General features: G+C 45.0%; 2 protein-coding genes across 9 annotated transcripts in view; both read right to left on the minus strand.

The window, feature by feature from the left end:
• The window catches only part of ubtf (upstream binding transcription factor), a 40,344-nt gene extending 34,867 nt beyond the window's left edge, over window positions 1–5,477 (minus strand). For 3 of the 4 annotated variants that reach the window (XM_042343315.1, XM_042343314.1, XM_042343312.1), the window contains exons 1-3: window positions 3,982–4,045; window positions 2,360–2,468; window positions 6–178 (exon numbers count right to left, since the gene is read on the minus strand). In XM_042343315.1, coding sequence (XP_042199249.1) covers window positions 6–178; window positions 2,360–2,414 — 228 coding nt within the window. In that variant the 5' untranslated portion in view covers window positions 2,415–2,468; window positions 3,982–4,045. Of the gene's footprint in view, window positions 1–5; window positions 179–2,359; window positions 2,469–3,981; window positions 4,046–5,303 lie in introns of those variants that run through there. The other variant, XM_042343313.1, reaches the window with a different exon arrangement.
• Window positions 5,478–9,596: 4,119 nt separating this feature from the next.
• The window catches only part of LOC103183827 (anion exchange protein 2), a 33,204-nt gene continuing 21,917 nt past the window's right edge, over window positions 9,597–20,883 (minus strand). For all 5 annotated transcript variants that reach the window (XM_007901522.2, XM_007901526.2, XM_007901525.2 and 2 more), the window contains 10 exons: window positions 20,457–20,663; window positions 19,701–19,849; window positions 18,956–19,150; window positions 17,467–17,643; window positions 16,603–16,692; window positions 16,043–16,203; window positions 15,192–15,445; window positions 13,860–14,029; window positions 13,369–13,542; window positions 9,597–11,513 (listed from right to left, as the gene is read on the minus strand). In XM_007901522.2, coding sequence (XP_007899713.1) covers window positions 11,433–11,513; window positions 13,369–13,542; window positions 13,860–14,029; window positions 15,192–15,445; window positions 16,043–16,203; window positions 16,603–16,692; window positions 17,467–17,643; window positions 18,956–19,150; window positions 19,701–19,849; window positions 20,457–20,663 — 1,658 coding nt within the window. In that variant the 3' untranslated portion in view covers window positions 9,597–11,432. The remainder of the gene's footprint in view (window positions 11,514–13,368; window positions 13,543–13,859; window positions 14,030–15,191; window positions 15,446–16,042; window positions 16,204–16,602; window positions 16,693–17,466; window positions 17,644–18,955; window positions 19,151–19,700; window positions 19,850–20,456; window positions 20,664–20,883) is intronic.

Below are 20,883 nucleotides of genomic sequence, written 5' to 3' on the forward strand. Positions count from 1 at the left end.
CTTACTTCATGTGAGATCTCACTCCACTTCTGTTTGCACATCTCTCCGGTGAAGTTGCGAAATGTCACCTTGTTCCAGTCTATGTGCGATTCAGTCGTCTTAAACTTCATGACGTCATTGTGAGGAATGATGGTCTTAATACTCTCCAGCAGCATCAAGAGTTCCTCTTTGGTCCAATCTGTGAGGAAGAAAAAAAAATCTGATATAGCGCTTTATCTCAAAGTGCTTCACAGAATATACTGTAAAATGAATTGACTGTATACTTTGTGGGTAAAATGCCCACAAAAAACTCAATGTTTGCAGTGGTATAACTCATTTTAAATGAAGCCTATTAAAAAAAATCAAAACTTTTTACTCCCCACCCTTCACCTTTTTTCCTTTCCTGAAAATATTTTGGACTGAAAACATTATAGTGGTACATGGGCAGAAAATCTGGTTTGCTATAAAGTTCTCGAGCTAACACGGTTTACACAGGGCTGCCGTAGATGCAGGTTATTGGAAATTAATCCCAGTCATCTAACCCTTTTGCCAAGTTAAGAGGAGAATCCTCATTTGGTGTCCAAGCTTGGCTGAATTCTATTATCCTTAGGGAGGTGACGGGGGAGGGAGATAGTTAAGCAGTTCAGTTGGCGATATGCCTGGTAAAAAAATGGAATATCAGTCTGTCTTCTCAACTAAAAGATTGCTCTTAAAGGAACCAGCACAGATATGATGGACCAAAAAATTTGCATTGTAAATTTATATTGGTTCTATGGCAGTGTTGATATTCCAGTTCCTAAACCAGGCAAGGCAGCAGTACTGCAAGGCACTGTTGAGAATGATGAGCCAGACTGGCCAATCAGCAGGATTTGATAATACAGACCAGTTAATAAGCAGAAGTTATTTCTATTTGGCTCCCATTAACCCTACAAGCCAAAGCCCTATTGGATAAGGTGGTTACAAGCAGCAGGAAGTTTGCCAGTCAATATTTGCAATGTATGACAAATTGTGTAGGTTTAAACAGGTTACACTCCAGCAATACCCCAAACACATGCAATAGAATCCTAAGCCTCATCTCCTGCCAAAATTTTACAGGATTAAGTTGCGCAGGGTGCATTTTTCTGGGAAGAGCACACACCACAACAACTTGCATTTAGTCCAGATAAAAAGAAATGTTGGTGCTGATGTGAGTTGGATGCTCTGACCAAAACTAATTGGCTTATTTTCTACAAATTTAGTGAGCTGGACAAATTCCACTTCTTGTTCCTTGACATGATGTACTAAGTACTGACATTTGGGATTAAAGGTTTTGCAAGTAACCATGGTATCTCTGGGGAGCAGAGTAAATGTGGAGGCTTAGTGCTTTGAGTGAGAGTAATTATGATGCAGTTATGTGAAGATGGTATGTTGGGCTTTGATGAAAAATGACATCAAATAAATCTGAGTTTTCTTCACCTGTATCTTTCTTGTGAGTACTCGGATGCTAGGTAACATTAGCGCTATTCTGACAATAACAAGTTTTGGAGGGATTGGTGGTGGTTTGGGGGGGGGGGGGGAGGAAATAGAAAAACCAAAATCTCCCTCAAGCCTTTGCTGTCAGTACAGAACGTGGCGTGAACAGACTTTGGCTTAAAGTGTGGCGATAGGCTTCCTTCTGCAAGCCTCAGCCCACAAAATAGAAGGGTTATTCATGAGCTATTCTCCATACAATCTGGCAGCCAATTGCACACGGCCGTGTCCCACAAACAGTCGTGAATTGAATGCCCACTTTTTTTGAGGGATTATTACCTCCGGAAAGCCGATCGATTAACCACGGGGTTCCTCCTTACTGCTGAGTAAACAGAGGCTTGTGGAGTAAAGGAAACTTAAGGTTTAAAAAGTCTTGAATTCAGGTGTGAGCAAAAATTGAAACAGCAGCGATTTCCCTTCCTGGTTTGAAACCAACCAGCCTCGCGTTTATATATATATACACACACATACACACGAGTTAGAGGTTAAATAAGCACTTCCCTTCCTCCCATTTACAACCCGTAAACCAACCACCACAGTGTAGGTCCCCATCAATAGGCTCGAGCCTGAACATAATGATTGTGCCTTGAAAGGCGATTAGTTAACGCTGAGCGGCCAATAATGTGAGGCACACTCACATGATGTTCTTTCTCTAAGCTTTTTTTTAAAAAATATATAAATATCATGCAACGATCCCTCCTATTTCTTCCCACCTCCCCCCCCCCCACACTCCTTCAAACCCCCCTATATTCCCCCAGTGGCATACACCGATCTTTTCTCTCTGCCTTACATCCACCCCGTGTGTGTGTGTCTGTTGTTGCAGAAGAACACAATCGAGAGAAAACGCGTCGCTCGACACACACCAACTCACCTTCCTTCCCTGAACTCATTTGAACAGTTGCAGCCATCGCCGCCTCCCCGTTCATACTGTTCCACAGTCGGCTCTGGGTAAGTCACCTCCTCCTCCTCTCGTCCACTCGCTGATTTTTTTATTTATATATATTAAAACAGAAAAAAATCAATTTCAAAGGAAAAAAAATACACCAATGGATGTGCTGAACACCAAAAGCAAATTACAAGAAAGAGGGAAAGACATTTAAAACATATATATATATATATTCAGGGCTATAAGCAAAAGACCTCTTGTTTTGTGCGTTGTGTGGGGGTTGTAAATGCATGGACTGTGTGTGTGTTCCCAGCTCGAGTCTACAGCACAGACGGGGGCTCCTATTCCGATCCCCTTCCCCCCCAAAAACACCTGAGTCTTCCCCCCTCTCCAGCCCCGCGTCGCCAGCAAAGCCCGAGCCACAGCCGCCTGCAATGCCCTGAGCTGCCGCAAGCGATCGCCTGAGCAACACTCCCCCACCTCCACCTTCTCCTCCCAGAGAAAAAAAACAGACGCACCAGTGCTCACCATCCCACTGCCCGTCTGTCTGTCTGTCCGCCATCCCTCCCTGACCGCCTGCAGGGGCTCGGCTCAGCTCTCTCCCCCCGAGCTCAAGGTCAGACCAGTTTGAGAGGCAGTTCTGGGGTCTTAAACAGCGCTGTGCAGAGCAAAGCAGCAAAAGGCGTCTGTGTGTGTGTGTGTGTGTGTGCGACATGTGTGTGGGCTCCACAGCTCCACAGCTCTACGCCACTGCAGTTGGGAGCAGCAAAAAAGGGTCTTTTTTTAACGATGTATTTTTTTACCCCCCACCCCCAGTATGACTAACTGAGCAAATTATACCCCCCCCCACCCCCTCACTCTGTGTACACACACACACACACACACACGCGCTTGGCTCAGCTCGACCCCCACCGGCGCGTGGCTGCAGTGTGGCCCAGACATGGCGCCTGGGTTCCGGCTGCTTCCCCACATGCAACAACGTGGGCTTCCAGCCCAGAACCATGTTTGTTTCCAGCGCTTCTCCCCCCCCCTCCCCTCCCCTCCCCACACACTGCACACAGCTCGGGCACGGCTGCCACAAGCACTTATACATAATACACAATCAAACATCATCGCGAATTACATCATTTTAAATACATAAACACTAAATATATTCCAAATTATTAAAAACCTTTGCGTTGGAAAAGCTGCAAAACAAATCAACACATTTTCGGTTTTTTTTTAAAAAATAATATTTTTTTTTGCAATTGACAAGAGAAAGCGAGGAGTGGGGGTGTAAAAAATACACGGATTCCCCCCCCCCGACGGTGTGTAGGAGAGGGAGGGGAGGGGGGGGGTGTAGGTGGCGATTCGAGCCGACCCTGAAGCGCCTGAAAGGCAGATTTGAGCTGACGGTGGATGGAGGAAGTCGCCGCCATGAGACAGAGAGAGAGAGAGAGAGAGAGACCCAGAGCCGCAGCTGCAATCGCAATCCAACACCAAAAACCCCACCCCCGACGTTAAAGCTTCGTCCCCCCCATCTCCTTCCTTTACAACAATTAAATACATTTGTTTGGGTTTTAATTAAAACAAAAACAACAACAACAAAAGATCCGACTGCAACTCACCCGAGAAGAGCCAAGGCTTCGGTCTCTCTCCGGGTGTCGCCGGGATGGACCCGGGAGGCTGTGCTGTGCTGTGCTGTGCTGTGCAGTGCTGAGGGCGAGGCGAAGCCAAGCGAAAACCAGACCGACCGACCCACCAGCACTTCAGTGGGGGAGGAAGAGAGCCGCACAGAGGGGGGAGAGGGAGAGGAGAAGAGGGCAGTCAGACAGAGACAGAGAGAGAGAGGAGAGAGAACGAGCGAAAAGGGAGAGGTGGATAGAGGGAGAGAGAGGGGGAAAAGGGAGAGATCAGAGACGCACTGTTGGGGAGTCTCTGTCTCTCTCTCTCTCTCTGTTCCTCCAACCGAGAGATCCACAAAGCGACAACTCGCTGCTGAAGCGAGTTCTTCACAGACACACGCACACACACAGCAAAAAATCCGCATTAAATTGAACCGATTTCTCTCTGTTTTTATCTTATTCTATTATTGTTGTGTTTATATATATATATACAATTTATAAAAAAAACAAATACGCTACAAAAATTGCACGCGCACACAGTAGTATATAACCCGAGGCCGGGTCTTGCCTGTATAGTTTTTTTCTGCTGCTGATCGCACAGCCGACAAAATGGGAGCCGGAGAAGGAGAGAGAGAGAGAGACCACATACACTGCACTACACTCACAGACAAAAGGGCCGATCCCACAGACAGACACTCACTCCGAGACTCCGGGGCTCCGGGAGCGGCGCGGAGCAGCCGAACCAACCAGCTTCGTGCTGCCAGCGAGAGGCGGCTCCACACACACTGTACACAGCACCGCACTGCACTGCACTGCCCGGCACTGCCCGATCATCGCCTCCCTCCCTCCCTCCCTCCCTCCCCTTCTCCTCTGCCCCTCTCTCTCCCTCTCTCTTCCCCCCCATCTCGCCACAACGCGCTACGGTTTCCTTCCCGGTTCCCGGTGCAGCATGTCTCCCCCCCCCCCACCCCCCCACCCATGTCTCCCCCCGATTATTTTCTACATCTTCTCGTGGGTTTTTTCCCCCCAAATATAAATGGATGTAGAAACGTGGCGTGTGCGCACCTCTCCAAACCCTCTCCATAACCGCGCTGTACCCCCCCCCCACCCCCCACACCCCGGTCCCGGTCGCAATGTTCTCCCCTCTTTGATTCCTCAATTATTTAAAATATGTATTTTTTTTGGTTTGTGCATTTTATTGTATATATATATATTTTTCCAAACCATATAGGATTATAAAACCGTGGAGTGTGAGCAGAAGGGAGGGAAGGGGGTGTGCAGTGTGTGGAGGGAGGGAGGGAGGAAGGAGGGAGAGGACACCTTACCTTCTCTCCAGTGCTTTGCGAGCGAAGCTCGGGGCTGAGTCCCCGCCAGGTCCTGGGTTCCTGGCCCCGGGCGTGGACGCCTTCTTGAGAGCCGCCATTGCTTCTCGATACTTCCTACCTCTCCATCCCTGTTTTTTTTCTGGATCAGCCCCATCCATCCATCCATCCGCCCACCCGCCTCTCTCTCTCCCTCTCTCTCTCCCTCTCTCGTACAAGGCGCCCCAAAGCCCTGCAGGATTCCCCGGGCAGAGAGGCGGGGAGTCAGCGAGAGAGGGACAGGGAAAGAGGAGTGAATGTAAACTAACAGAGAAAGGAAGGAGAGAGAGAGAGAGAGGGAAGGGGGGAAAAAACTGCCATAAAATATCTTAAGCAGGAAATGCACCAAAAATAAAACTTTTTTTCTCTCTCTCTCTCCGCTTGAGGTCTCTCTCTCTGTCGCAGAAGCAAAGCGAGAAAAAGAGGAACACAGAGCAACAGCAGCAGAGTTTGGGCTCAGGAGAGAAACACAGAGAGGGGGAGAGGGAGAGGGAGAGGAAAAAACAGCTACAAAATATCCAAGCAGGAAATGCACATATACAATCACAAAAATAAGCGTTGAAAATCTTTTCTCTCTCTCTGATAGAGAGAGGGAGAGAATGGGAAAGGAAAATAAATTGTAAGGTACGAAATATCTTAAGCAGAAAATACACAGAAAAAAATAAATGTGAACGTTGAAAAGCTTTTCTCTGTCTCTCTGTGTCGCTCTGGTGGAAAGAGAGCGGAATGAGAGAGAGAGAAGGAGAAAGAGAAAGAAGGGGGAAAAAAGCAGCAACAAAATATCCAAGCAGGAAATGCACAAAAAAATAAAAAGTTGAGAAGGTTTTTTTCTCTCTCTGTCTCTCTCTCTCTCTCTGTGTCGCTTACTGGAGGGGAAAGTTGCAATCAGCTCTGCTGGTAAAGAGGAGCAAAGAGATCTCATTGCCCTACAGTTTGACTGGGAGCTAAACTCGATGGCTGCTCTACTCTCTCCCTCTCTCTCTCGTTCCATTTGCAGCAATGAGCGAAGCAGTCGCTTCTTGATTTGGTTGGGCCTCGCTTACATTTTTATTTAATCTTTATACTCTCTCTCTCCTCCCAACTCAACTCCACCTTTGTTGTTTCCACACGTCATCCGCCACCAACCCCCAACCAACCCACATTGCAATTGCCTGCAATAAATTCATGGTAAATCTACAGTTACACGCGGGAAGCTTCAAATATATATATATATATACATTCACTGCATATATACATATATATATACATATATATATATATATATAAGTCCCCTCTCTTAGGCTGTCTGTCAGGGGCAAAACTAACTGGGGGTAGTTTTCTGCAGGATTTATGGCTGCTCTTACTTCATTTTGGCTTATACCCACTGGAGGCAATGGGGGAAACAATTCTTTCTTTCTGGGGCTTCAGAGTACCCACCACCCACCCCCGGACAGTCACTGGGGCTGTCTTTAACTAAAGAGGCTAAAATAATTCATCCTCTATCACACACACACACACACGGGGCCGCCTCTACGGAGCAATGGGATGTGAGGGGTCGATGTATTTGGGTACTTTTCCTCGGGATCACTAGGATTCGGACATTGAGAAGGGCAATTAAGTACTATTTTGGACGAGGTTTGCTGCAGCCGCACAGTGTACTGTGGTGAAGCAGCATTCTGTGCTGTGTGGGGAGTGAGGCTCACTCTGTCCCTGTTGGTCGGGGTTTAATCTGTGGGTCAGACCGAGTCCGTGTCGCTGTCGCTTGAATTTCTGCGGAGGTCGGACTCAGCGACTCGCGATCCACCCGCTGACTCGCTGATATTTTGTTCTTTTTTTTGTCGCTGCAAAAAAACAACAAATAAACACTTTGAGAATAACAAGTCGATCTGTACCCAATACAGAGCGGAAATCACACCGTGTGCATCAGGGGCACGAAATGACGCATTGGAAACACTAACCTACAGTCAGGAGGAGCTCTGTCGCTCTGTGTCTGTCTGTCACTGACTGCGCTGTTATTGGGAGGATTTTAATGTAATGTAACTGCTCCACAGCTCACCCACACGTACTCAATACATTATTCCAATTAATGGTACATTAATGCATTAATGATACATTAATGAATCGATTGGCAGATCGCTTTCCGGGGGTAATAATCCCTTCCAAAATATATATAGTAATAATAATTTGTTCACTCAATCCACGACTGTTTGTGGGACACTGCTATGGGCAATTGGCTGATAGACTAATTTATCAGGTGTATGTATATTTCACCCCCACGAATAAACTGGGATAATGGTTTCACAGGTGGAAAAAGATTTTTTTATGTAGAGTAAATATAATGTTGTCCTTAATAAATCATCTCCACCTTAACAGTATTGTGCTGCCGCAACTTGATTTGATGCCCAAAGTAGATGAGGCTTATAAATAGAATATATAGGTTATAAATTTAATACCACTTTAATTTGAGGAGTGAAACAAATCCATTTACTGCTGTGTATACTGTTTTTCTAGTGTGCTCAATTGGCTATTGCATTTCGCCCACAAAGTATATTCTGTGAAGCGCTTTGTGACGTCTCAACAATGTGATAAGGTGCTACATCAAATGCAAGATTATTATTATTTACGGTGTCATTTAAAAAGGCGTGTTTTTTAATTAAAAAGGAAAAAAATCCTTTTCATTTAATAAATAGGTTGAAAAAAGTGTTGCAACCTGAGCTGTGGTTTCTCATAGTTTGAGCATTTGGTCACTTCAGTCAAAAGAAGAACAATTTAGGGAGGTTATTCTAATATAGGTATGTCCTGGAGGACATCAAGACCGAGAGAAAAAAAGTCTCTCGGTTTCAAAACTCTCTCTCGTAGCTGTAACCACTTGGTTATATTACTCCATGTTGTAGTCCAACAGCCATCTCACCGTATCTCACCCTCTGCACAAATCTGAATTGCTACAAAATGGTGAACATACCAACATCGCCATCGTGTGGTTGGTGCTCTCAACCGCAGCTCAGTGTCTACCAGTTTGGGAAGATTGGCAGCTCCCTCTTCATCTTCCAACCGGTTCTCAAACGGATGACGCTCTTAAAAGGTCATCACACCCTCTGTATCTGTCTCTGAATCATTGCTTGCAACGTACGAAATGGACGAGGAAAGAAAGAAAGTTAGGACTGAAATTAGTGACAGCTCCTCTCAGTAGGTAAGACTTCGAAGGTATCTTCCACAGCGCATTAGCATGGAAAGTGATATGTGAGCAGCAAGTGTATGTGTTTGTTTTGTCACTAGAATAGCTCTATTTGCCTCTCCTTCAAACAATAGCATTTATGGTGATTTAAAGAGCAAATTAGTCACAGTAAATTGGCTCCAACCTCCAGAACTCTCAAAGTCTCCAACCTGCCCATAATAATATTAACAATAATAATCCTTGCATTTGATATAGCGCCTGATCATGTCTGTGAGACGTCTCAAGGTGCTTCACAGGATATACTGTAAAGTGAATTGACTATATTTTTTAAACAAAACGCCAGTGTCCCACAAACAGTCATGTATTGAGTGACCAAATTATTCAAAATAATTTTTTAAAAGGGATTATTACCCCCGGGGAAGCTATCAACCAATTGACTCACAGGTAGGTTCCTACTTACTGTTTGGTAAACTGAGGCGTATGGAGTAAGGAAACTTGCCTAAAGTTTCACCCTGCCTGGAAATCAAACCCGAATTCTCTCGCTTGTGAGGCAAGTGTTCTAACCATTGAGCTACAGGACTCCACACAACCCTTGTACTATCTGCACCCTTAGGTCTAGTACTATTGGATTATCCCAATGGAGCTGACGGAGCAGGGTTAGGCCTGATTTCCTGACCAATGGGTCATTTTTCTGTCAATTTACCATCAAGCATTTCAATGATGGTCAAGGCAACGGGTAGTATGTGAGTGCAAATGAGTCTGTTTTGCAAATTCCAATATAGGCTTAATCCATTGGATAATAATTTGTGAGTGGACAAAATCCACTAATTTAACAAATTACTAAGGAAATGGGTCTAGTGCCTTTCACGTCGGCAAAATAAATCAAAGCACTTCAGTTGATATAGTGTGATTGTATTTTGTAGGTGAACGCATTGGAAATCAGATGGTGCTGAGTGTCAAAAACGTACAACAATAATTTATATGACGTCACGTGGAGCATCTTGGAGTGCTTAACAGTGGTGTAGTTTGACACTGAGCCAGTGAGGAAAGGTAAAGAGGGGAGCGAGGCAGGGGGATTAAAGCAAGGATATAGCAGCCAAATGATTGTTCGAAGACGCTTTTATTAAAAAGATTCAATCTAATCTAAAACAAAATCACAAAGTATCAGGAAATGACCAATTTACCAATATAAATGTCTGCCTCCGTTCCTTTAAGCTGACTCTTCCCTCATGCATGCACCAGCGTTTGCAGGGCGTGTAAGACTACATTTTTACAAAAATACATCAAATCCCTTTCAGCAGATAGGTAGGTAGTCAGTTTGCCACATTCCTAACGCTTCACCACAATTATATTTAGCGATCTTCTACAGATTAAGCAAACTTTATTCAAACGGCTCACAATCAGTAAATGAGTTACAATTTATCAACATGAAAATATGTGGCATGTGATAACACACTTGATGTGCTAATTATCACATTGAATCTGTTATAAAACGTTGCATTGTCCCACACCGTTTATCCAAAGACCAGGGCTTCAAAGGAAAGTCCTTTCTGATGTCTTTAAAAAATCAGCTAAGAGCAATTTTGTTGCTAGCAAATTTTGCAAAGCAAATCAAAGTCTTACAGGACTCGATCAGTATGAAGTCTACGGACACATAGAAAATGCCTCTAACCCACAGAGAATTGGAGAGATACACAAATGAAATCGTGCAGTGTTTATCAGTGTGCACGTATGCAATGGCAATAGTCAAAGAAAATGAATAACGTAAAAGAAATGTTTCAAGGTATAAAACTTGCCGTAGAAAAGGATCAATCGATAAAAATCAATAACTGACAATTGGATTACAAAGTAAGAAAATATAACAGGCTAACTGGATCTCAATCAAAGCAACTAGCCTATAAAATTCATTTGATTAAAATATATATTTTTTTTAAAAAACAGCTTTTGTTTTTTATTGCAACCACCTGTTAAACATTCAATGTCTTATTGAGCTGAGGGGAAAGTTTATGAAGCCGGGATAGCAATTTGCACGTGTTGGAAATGAATAAAACTATACAATCCAAATTCCTTTAGGACTAAAGCACCAGATTGGTCTATGCCTATACTACCCAGGAGGGAGAGAGAGAAGAAAAAAAGGTAAACCCAAGAGATTCTTAAAGGGTTTGTCAACATAACTTGACCATTCCATACCCGAAGGTTCACATGACCCTTGGTCCTATTCTGAAGCCAAGTCTGTCAACTAACAATCAACGCAATGAAGTGATTTCACCACGGCCATTTGTAAAATCTTCATGCCAGAGTTCAGTTAAAAAAAACAATGAATCCACAAACCTGAGGCCTGAACAAGATAGAGAAAGTAGTTTTGCAATCTTCTGAAGTTCAATTCGAAAACTCAGCAGGATTTACATCTGTGGACTGTGACCCGATGTGCTTTGTTTTGAGTAAGAAAATGCCTAACAACACAACAGTAGGGCTTTGTTTATCACGCAGTGGTTGTGTGTGTGTGGGTGGATGTGTGTGTGTGGGGGGGTATGGGTGTGGGGGTCGTGATAAGGCGCTTTATCAAATGTAAGCATTATTATCATTATTATTGACACCTGAGATATTTTAGGTAAAATACATGATATTGCATCTCCTGAAAAGGAGGTCTCCACATTAGGATTAAGGGTAACCATCGAATTTATGAATTGAGTCATCAAGTACACAATGGGATATTTTTCTACTTACAACTCCCTGCCTCTGCTGTCCTTTAACATTTGTGCACCTCTAAAGCTTGACTAGAGAGGCTAAGCAGCAAAGCAATGATTGAATGATTATATAAAGCGATTTAGGGAGCTACTCATCTCCCCTTTAACTATTGTGCAGGTTTCCGTTCCACTATTAAACAGGAGAAATAAGTTGCAAACAGGGGTGCTGTGCTCTTCATGGGCCTGAGGTCCTTAGTTGGGCATTATAGTCTCATCATAAATATCCTGTCCTTCCTTCTCATCAAAGTTGGGTTCAACTTCATCGCTATCCAGCTGCAACAAAAAAAATCAATTAGTCACCAGTTTGCTGAGTATACTAACAATAATCCTTATCATGTCTCTGAGACATCTCAAAACGCTTCACAGAATACACTGTCAAGTGAATTGTCTGTATATTTTGTGGGTGAAATGTGACAGCCAATTGCACACAGCAGTGTCCCACAAACAGTCGTGGATCGAGTGACCAATTTATCATTTTTTTTGAAGGAATTATTACTCCCACGAAAGCGATCTGCCAATCGACTTAAGAACCGGATTCCTACTTGCTGCTAAACAGAGGCGTGTGGAGTAAGGAAACTTGCCCAACGTTTTGCCCTGCTGGGATTTGAACCTGTGTCTCTTGCTTGCAAGGCGAGTGCTCTAACCACTGAGCTACAGGAGTATGTGAAGATTACACATCCAGCCATCCGATTGAAAGACTAAACATTCTCTTGTTTCCTTTTAATAGGTTGAAGGGACTCTCTCCCTATGACCTGACTGACAATCGCCCACTTAAAATTGATCATGGCTGTTCACTTTGTGGCTGTTTGTAGGACATCACTGTGCGCAAATTGGCTGCTGGGTTTGCCCACAAAACACACATTCACCGCACTTTACAGTAAATCCTGTGGGATGTCCTCCCAAATGGAAGGCATGGTAGGCCTATACCAAATGCAAGGATTATTATTATTATTTCTGTCTTGCAGTGTCCAAAATACATTTGTTTGATACTAATGGAAGAAGACCTCAGATAGTAGCAACACTAGGTTACAGCAAGTTGATGGGAAAAGGATTTTGTTGACAATTCCAAGAGAGTTTCTGACCATGAAGGAAGGCAAGGGAGGGGGGGGTGAGGTGAGGGGACTCTGGGTTGGAGTTTTAGAGGGTGGAGGCAGAAAGGCTGAAGGCCCACTTGGCAATGGTGGAGGGACATGGAGTATGCCAGAATCCGTCGAGCGGAGGGAGTGGACAGGTCAGTATGTATGGAGTTAGCAGGTCACAGAGGTAGTGAGGAGTAAGATAAATAATAATAATAATCTTTGCATTTGATATAGTGCCTTATCACGTCTTTGAGGTGTCGCCAGACTACGGCACTACCTCACCCCTCATGCTGCTGAAACTCTGGTCCATGCCTTTATCACCTCAAGGCTGGACTATGTGAACTCTCTCCTCGCCGGCCTTCCCGGCCATCCCTCCACACTGCAGGTCATTCAGAACTCTGCAGCTCATGTACTGTCCCGCACCAGGCTTCGGGACCACATCACTCCCACCCTCGCTCGCCTCCACTGGCTCCCCATCCCCCAGAGGATCGAATTCAAGATCCTCATCCTCACCTGCAAGGCCATTCACGGCCTTGCTCCCTCCTACCTCTCTGACCTACTATCCCCCTACTTACCTGCCCGTAGCCTCCGTTCCTCTGGCTCCGGTCTGCTCCACATCCCCCGCCCCAACCGCCCTACCATCGGTGGATGGGCCTTCAGCCTCTCAGCCCCTAGGCTCTGGAACTCTATCCCCCAGTGCCTTAGCCGCCTCCTCCCTTTCCTCCTTCAAGGCCGGTCTCAAGACCTTTCTCTTTGACCGTGCCTTCAGCTCCCCTCTCGACTCTCTACCCCCTCCTCGCTCCTTCCCTTCCCTCTCCTTACCCTGACCATTTCCCCCTTGCTCGGGTCCTGACCCAACTGTACAGCGCTTTGGGACGTCCTCCCGACGTGAAAGGCGCTCAATAAATGGAATTTTGTTGTTGTTGTTGTTGTTGTCTCAAATATACCTTAACGTGAATTGACTGTAAATTTTACGTATATGCAAGGTGCACGGATCAGCTCACTCAGCACAGATCAATTCTAAGTGGCTTAGAATCGGAGTTACTTACACTGTTAAGTTCTATAGGAGTGAAGATCTTGTTGAGCACAAAGTATCTGATGGGTACGGTCATGATGAGCACGAAGGGGAAGGCCAAGGAAGCTTTGGTCAAGTTCACTGCCCACAGGATCGCGAGGAAGATAATTTGAATAAAAGTGAAGACATGCATACGCCAAGTCTTGACCTAGAAAGAAACACAAGCAACAAGAGGAGAGTGTTGAGATGTGCCTTGAAGGAGGCAAGGGAGAGAGCGAGGTGAAGGGAATGTGGGATGAAAGTTCCAAAGGGTGGGGGCAGAAAGGCTGAAAGACTGACAGCTGATGGGGGACGTGGACAGGAGCGGAGGGAGTGGACAGATTCAAAGCACTTCACTGCAAAGTGAATTTGTGAAAATCAAGTTTTGCCAGGAGGAAGCATGAAATGCTTTTTGAGAACATGAGTGTTCAATGTGGCATTGGTAGTCTCGTCAATTGTTCCAAGCGTTTCAAAGCAGCTACCCACCTTGCGAATATAGGCACAGTCAGGGTGGTACTTGGGCGGAACTAACAAAAGGAGTATGCGATCAAACAGCTGGATTCCGTTCAGAGATGTCACTCCCATGTACAGGAAGATTCCAAAGAGTACAGCAAGTGGAATTTTACTCAGAATTGGTCCGATCACAATAGAGAGGCCTGAAAGGGAATCCATTTAACACAGTGAAAGGACGGTACATGGAAAATCCACTTGTAAAGTCAACACAAAGATTAAGCTCTCCTGGACGCTACCCTGCGTGAAGGGCGCTATATAAATGCAAGTTGTTGTTGTGCATGAATGAGCCAGCATACTCTCATATCATCATTGTATTCCCCAATCCCAAGGTTATTTTCGTGGGGCTGTGCATGAATTGGCTGCTGCTGTTATCCGCAAGATACAGTCACTACCCTTTGTAGCATAACCTGTGAAGCGCTTTCAGACTTGAAAAGCTCTATATTAATTGCAAGGCGAATTTGTTGATGATTCATCCATTATTTCATGCCGCGTTCCACCCACAAAATATACAGTCAATTCACTTTACAGTATATTCTGTGAAGCGCTTTGAGACGTCTCAACGATGTGATAAGACGCTACATCAAATGCAAGGATCAATATTATTATAACCTAATTCAACAACTTGCATCTACATAGTATCTCAGAGCACTTGACAGTGGCACAGCCCGACAGTGAGCCAGGGGGTGAGGGGAGTGTGGGGTGACTATAAGCACGGTCGAAGAGGAAGGTCCTCAGGTGCGACCTGAAGATGGGGAAGGAGGCAGCAAGTCGGAGGGATTGAGGGAGAGTGTCCAAATGACCATCCATCCTGTGTGTCCGTATCTACATCTCACCAGTTCTGGTCAGGCTCCACTGGCTCCCCATCACCGAACGGATCGACTTCAAGATCCTCACTCTCGTGTTCAAATTTCTTCACTCTCTGGCACCTCCCTACCTCTCCAATCTCCTCAGTCCCCAATCCACCACCCGGTGCCTCTGCTTGACTGGCACCGGCCTCCTGCTCGTCCCTCACATCCTTCGCCCCACCATCAGCGGTCGGGCTTTCAGTCACTACGCCCCAAAACTCTAGAACACTTTCCCTCAATCCCTCTGCTTTGCCCCCCCTCTCCCCTCTTTTAGGTCCCATCTGAAAACTTTCCTGTTCGACCATGCTTACAGCCACCTCCCCCCTCCTCCTGGCTCGGAGTCAGGTCCGCCTCTGTTAAGCGCTCTGAGACGCCACCCTGCGAGAAGGGCGCTATATAAGTGCAAGTTGTTGTTGTGAGATCTACATTTAATTGTCAAATTAAGTCAGTCTTCACTCACCTACAAGAATGGCAACCAATATTCCAGTTACTCTCTGTTCCTTCACCTCTTGAATCTGAGGCTTCTCCCCCGGTGCTACGGACTTGCTCATCACGGTCAAGGCATTGCAGTGGGTGATGGATCTAACAGTGGTGGCGCTGAGCCAAGGCAATCCGAACATGGCACTGATTCCACCCATGCACACAATCAGCAACAGGTCCACGTGGAACCCAGAACCTTTCACCATCTTCCTCTCTGGTTTACTGACAATGAGCCTGAAACAAAACACAGTCACTACACTTTACAGGATATCCTGTGAAGCGCTTTGAGATGTCACAAAGACGTGATAAGGCGCTATATCAAATGCAAGTATTATTTTACAGTCACCTCCTTAAGGGGAGCTGGGAGAGGAAAGCACCTGAAGAGGACTACAGCCAGTCCTCTGAACACAGGGCACCCACAGATCCCGCCCCCGCCCCTCTCCCAACTCGTCATCAGGGCCCGCCCATTTCTGGTCACGTCAGCTGATTGTCTGCCTCTGATTGACAGATGGACCTGTCAATCAAGCCAATTACCTGTCTTAAATGGGACCAACCCTTCAACTGAGCTTTACTCAGCCCCTTTCCACCACCCCCCCAAACCCCCACCCCCACCCCAGGATCCCCCAACAATAACAATAACTTGCATCTATATAGTGCCCCTCACGCAGGGTAGCGTCTCGGAGCGAGTAACAATGCTAGAGCCTAACGCCGAGCCGGGGGTGGGTGGGGGGAGAGGGGAGATGACTGTAGGTACGGTCAAAGGGGAAGGTCTTCAGTTCAGGATCAAAGCCTATAGTTCTGATTGTTTCATCCCCTTTCATAAATGCTTACGTTGTGATTTGAGACTCCATGAAAATGAGGATGAAAATCAGGATGGCTGGAACAACGGAGGCAGGCATCATCCAGTAGGGGAACTTCTCATGAATTGGAAAGATAAACCACTCTCTCTTACTAGGTTCGGTGAGTGCAAGGCCATTTGGCACACTGAGTTTCTGCAACAAAATCACAAGTTCAGCTAAACCAATGCTATTCTAAAGGGTGCGTATTAAAGATACATGACTGTAAACACTCAGTCAGCTCATTATAATAATCCTCTCATTTGATATAGTGCCTTATCATGCCTTCGGGACATTGCAAAGCGCTTCACAGAATATACTGTGAAGTGAATTGACCGTTTATTTTACGTGAAACACCATCCCTAAATCCAATTATGGGACACTGCTGTGTGCAATTGGCTGCTGCGTTTCGCCAATAAAATATACAGTTCAATCCAATTAACAGTGTATTTTGTGAAGCGCTTTGAGACATCTTGAAGACATGATAAGGCACTATATCAAATGCAAGGATTATTATTAATATTATTGTTATAACCTTCCAGTAACTCCGCTGACCTGTGTGTAGGTATCTGTGATGGAGATATCGACCAGCACCATGATGAGGATGGAAATGGGAACACCAAAATCCCCAATTACACGCCGGATCTGGAGGAGAAAAAGAGAAAAAGTGTAAATAAAATTCTGCCAGCACTTGAGACTCCATTAACAGTCTAAATAGGAATACAGCATTTGAAAGTGAGCAATGACACAATTGAGTCAATACAATGCAATGCAAATCTACATTTATGTATACAGTATAGCGCCTTTCATGTCGGAGGGAAGATCACAAGTTAAAAATAAAAAGATGTGGGGAAAGGGTAGTGAGTAGACTAAATGGATAACTCTGTCAGGGACCAAATACAAGCACTATTCCTTCATATGTGTGCTGCACAATTCTATGATTCTAGGTGTCATTAGGGACATCAGTTTCAGATTGGTGGTTTCATCTGTAGTTTTGCAAAGTGACCATTTGATATGGAACAGGTTAGAACGGCTGAAAGGCCTCCAGCCTCCCCAGGTTTATGGAAAGTCAGGGGATGCTCTCTTCGGCACTCTACTGGTTGTTTGTGTGTGTTGTGTGTGTGTGTGTGCATGACAGCTGGATGAGAAGAGGTTAGGCTCAGCTGTGACACACTCTCCATCATCTGCCAACACTCAATGTCAAGGCTGACACAGGAACAATGGTCACTTGTTCAGGGTACTAGAACCAGCATTTGTGGGAACTGCATCCTAGCAAGAGGAAGCCAGACCAGGAGCAGAAGCATGTACCAGTGGAGAGAAAATTAGATTAATTAATTTTTGGTGAAGTGAGTTCACTTGCACTGCAACAAACACTTCTCGCCCATCCCCTCCACAACCACCAATATCAGCTTTACTTACAGTTCCTGGAAGGAATCGACTAACTTTCAACATCCTCAAGAAAATGGCCATAAAGAAGGTACCAGCCATCAGCAGTAAGGAGAGGAGGGCGGTGTTCGGCTGTGGCGCTGACCAATCTATGGTGCCATTGACAACTGTCAAGTTGTAACTCTCATTCAGCGGGTGTGCTTTAAAAATCTGTAGGACAGTAGCATTGGGTGAATAAAATCCTCCTCTTTGACTGTGCCTTCGGCCACCCTCATATCCTCCACCCTCCCCAATCCTGACCCCCAACTCCAGTCCAAATCCCTGACTGTCCAGAGCTTGTGACGTCCTCCCGACATGAAAGGAGCTGTGTGACTGTAATTTTGTATTGTATTTTGTAATTTTGTTTTGTAAAGCTTCCCCACTTCCCCATCCACAAAAAGTGCCTATGTGCTTGTAGCAGCTACCTCTTTAGCAATTGGGCATGGCTCCCATTCAATCAGTGGCAACCTGCAATTAAGTCCACCCCAATTTTCCTTCACTTTTTTCTATGTGTACATACATATATATATACAGGGTGAGCAAAAAGTCGTGATATCATTAAAATGTCTAATAAGTGTTAAAGAAATTATGTTTTTTTGTTTTTTTCCAGTAATTATTATTAAAAATGAATATTACGACATTTTGGTCACTCTGTATGTATATATGAGGTGCATCAAACACAATAGTTCCTTACAATATCTTGAAACATTCTGAGAGATAAACTAACCACTGTCTTCAAGCTATTTAGAGTACGTCGGCAGCAAATAAACATTTTATTGAAGAGCTTTCTAGTTATAATAATCCTTGCATTTGATATAGCAAGGATTATTATTATAACTAGATAGCGCCTTATCACGTCATTTTATTGGAAGGGATTCTTACCCCCGGAAAGTGATCCACCAAACGACGCACAACCGGGTAAACAGAGGCGTGTGGACTAAGGAAACCTGCCTAAGGTTTTGCCCTGCCCAGGAATTGAACCCAGGTCCTTTCGCTTGTGAGCCGAGTGCTCTAATCAATGTACTACAGGACTGTAGTGTAGTATTTAAAATCTACATTGTATTAAACATGTGAATAAGGAGAGGCTTTTGTTAAATGCTGTAAACCTTCACCACTTCTATGATCAGATTGTTCTTACTCCAGTTGAGGATTAGCTGCTATTTTTAAAGCTGAGTTTCCAGGTGTCCAGGCAACTCACAGATCACTCCTTTGACTCCTGACTCCTGGATCACACAATATAATGATCACAAGAGGATAATTGGAGCATTTGTGATAAGTGTGTTCAGTCTGTTTATGTTTCTTTGCACATTCACTCTCTGTTACAGTCTGTTTCACACTCACTCTCGGTTATTGTCCTGCACACACTCACTCACTGTCAGTGTTCCTCATACACCCACTCCCTGTTTGCATCCCTCACACACTCGCTTTCTCAGAATCACAATCTTAGATCCCTCTCACCCGGTTACTGTTCGTGCCTACGCACCTTTACCAGTTTGGCGAAGGTTTCGAAGATGAAAATCAAGGAGATCAAGAAGGAGAAGATTTCCTGGGTGAATCGGGAAATATAGCGGACCAAAAAGCTGCCCTCAAAGGCCACAAGAAGTATCACAATGATAATCATCCAGTAGCCAATCCAAACCCGGCCAACCAGGTAATTCAACTTGAAGCTCTGGCAGAACTGAAAGAGAACAGTGGTCAAGAGAAGATGTCGCATCAATACTTTGTGAGAAATAAAACAACAACTTGCATTTACATAGTGGCCTTGATCCAGGATAATATCTCGGAGCACTGCACAGTGGCTGGGTTGGATGCTGAGCAATGGAGAGAAAGCGGAGATTTCCACAGGCACCGTCGAAGAGGTAGGTATTAATGTGGGAATTATAGATATGGAGTGAAGTAGAGTAATTGAGGCAGCAAACTCATAGAATCATAGAATATTACAGCACAGAAGGAGGTCATTTGGCCCATCATTCCTGTGCTGGCTCTTTGGAAGAGCTACCCAATCATTTCTACTACCCCTCTTTTCCCATATCCTTGCAAGTTGTTTCCTCTTCAAGTATCTATCCAATTCCCTTTCGAAAGCTGTTATTAAATCTGTTTCCAGGCAATGCATTCCAGGCCGTAACAACTCTCTGTGTAAAAAAAATGTCTCCTTGTCTCCCCTCTGGTTCTTTTGCTAATTATCTTGAACTGGAGGTAATATTCTTGTTTGAAGTCTTGAAACTTACTTTGTAGTACGCTTCCTCAAACACTAACAGGGGACCGGAGAAACCCAGCACCAGCAGGGGCTGAGCACCGATCAGGCAGAATATAATGCACTGGATTGCGGTGGAAATAATCAGCTCAGAGACACCCATCAGACCTTCCGTCTTCTCACCTGGAAGTGAAATGACAATAATAATCCTTGCATTTGATATAGTGCCTCATCACTTCTTCGACACGTCTCAAAACTCTTAACAGAAAATACCGTAAAATGGAATTCACTGAATATTTTTGTGGGTGAAAGGCGGCAGCCAATTGCGCACGGCAGTGTCGTGGATCGAGTGACCAATTTATCATTATTTTTACTGAAGGAATTATTAGCCCTGGAAAGAGAACCGCCAACGACTGACAGCCGGGCTCCTACTTGCTGCTAGGTGAACAGAGGCGTGTGGAGTAGGGAAAGTTGCCTAAAGTTTCACCCCGCCTGGGAATCGAACCTGGGTCCTCTCGCTTGCTAAGCGAGTGCTCTAACCACTGAGCTACAATACCCCACAGTACCAAGTGGGTACCAAATATTATTAATGGGATAACCGTGGGGTGAAAGTTCAAAGCGTGATCATCACAAAGGCAAATTTCACTCGTGTTTCAGATTCTCTTCATAATAATAATAATAATACTGGCATTTGGTGTAGCGTCTTATCATGTCTTTGAGACGTCTCAAAGCACTTCACAGAATTATACTGTAAAGTGTAATGACTGTGTATTTTGTGGGCAAAACATACTGAGGAGGCCTCCAAATGTGATGGCCGGAGACAAGGCAGCAAAGTAAATGAAGATGACAGCTGCCAGGCACTGTGCATTTAGGGCATCAGTGATATCGCTCAGGTATTTGGGGTAGCGACGCTTTATATCCCGAACGAGGCCCCCAAACGGCTTCCTTGTCCTCCGCAGAGGGTCATCATCTTCTGGCAGCTTTGCTTTATTTTCGCCTGAAATGACAGCCAGACACAGTGATATTTAGTTGCAGAACAACAACAATGACGACAACAGCAACTTGCATTTATATAGTGCCCTTTAGACCCTCTCTCTCCATAGATGCTGCCTGACCTGCCGAGTGTTCCCAGCAACTTCCCACAACCCCATGTAAAGGGCGCTGCATAAATGCAAGTTGTTGTTGTTGACTGCGGTGGCCATTTTCTTGACGTGTTT

The sequence above is a fragment of the Callorhinchus milii genome, unplaced genomic scaffold (assembly GCF_018977255.1).
Source record: "Callorhinchus milii isolate IMCB2004 unplaced genomic scaffold, IMCB_Cmil_1.0 Scaffold23, whole genome shotgun sequence".
Lineage (NCBI taxonomy): Eukaryota > Metazoa > Chordata > Chondrichthyes > Chimaeriformes > Callorhinchidae > Callorhinchus > Callorhinchus milii.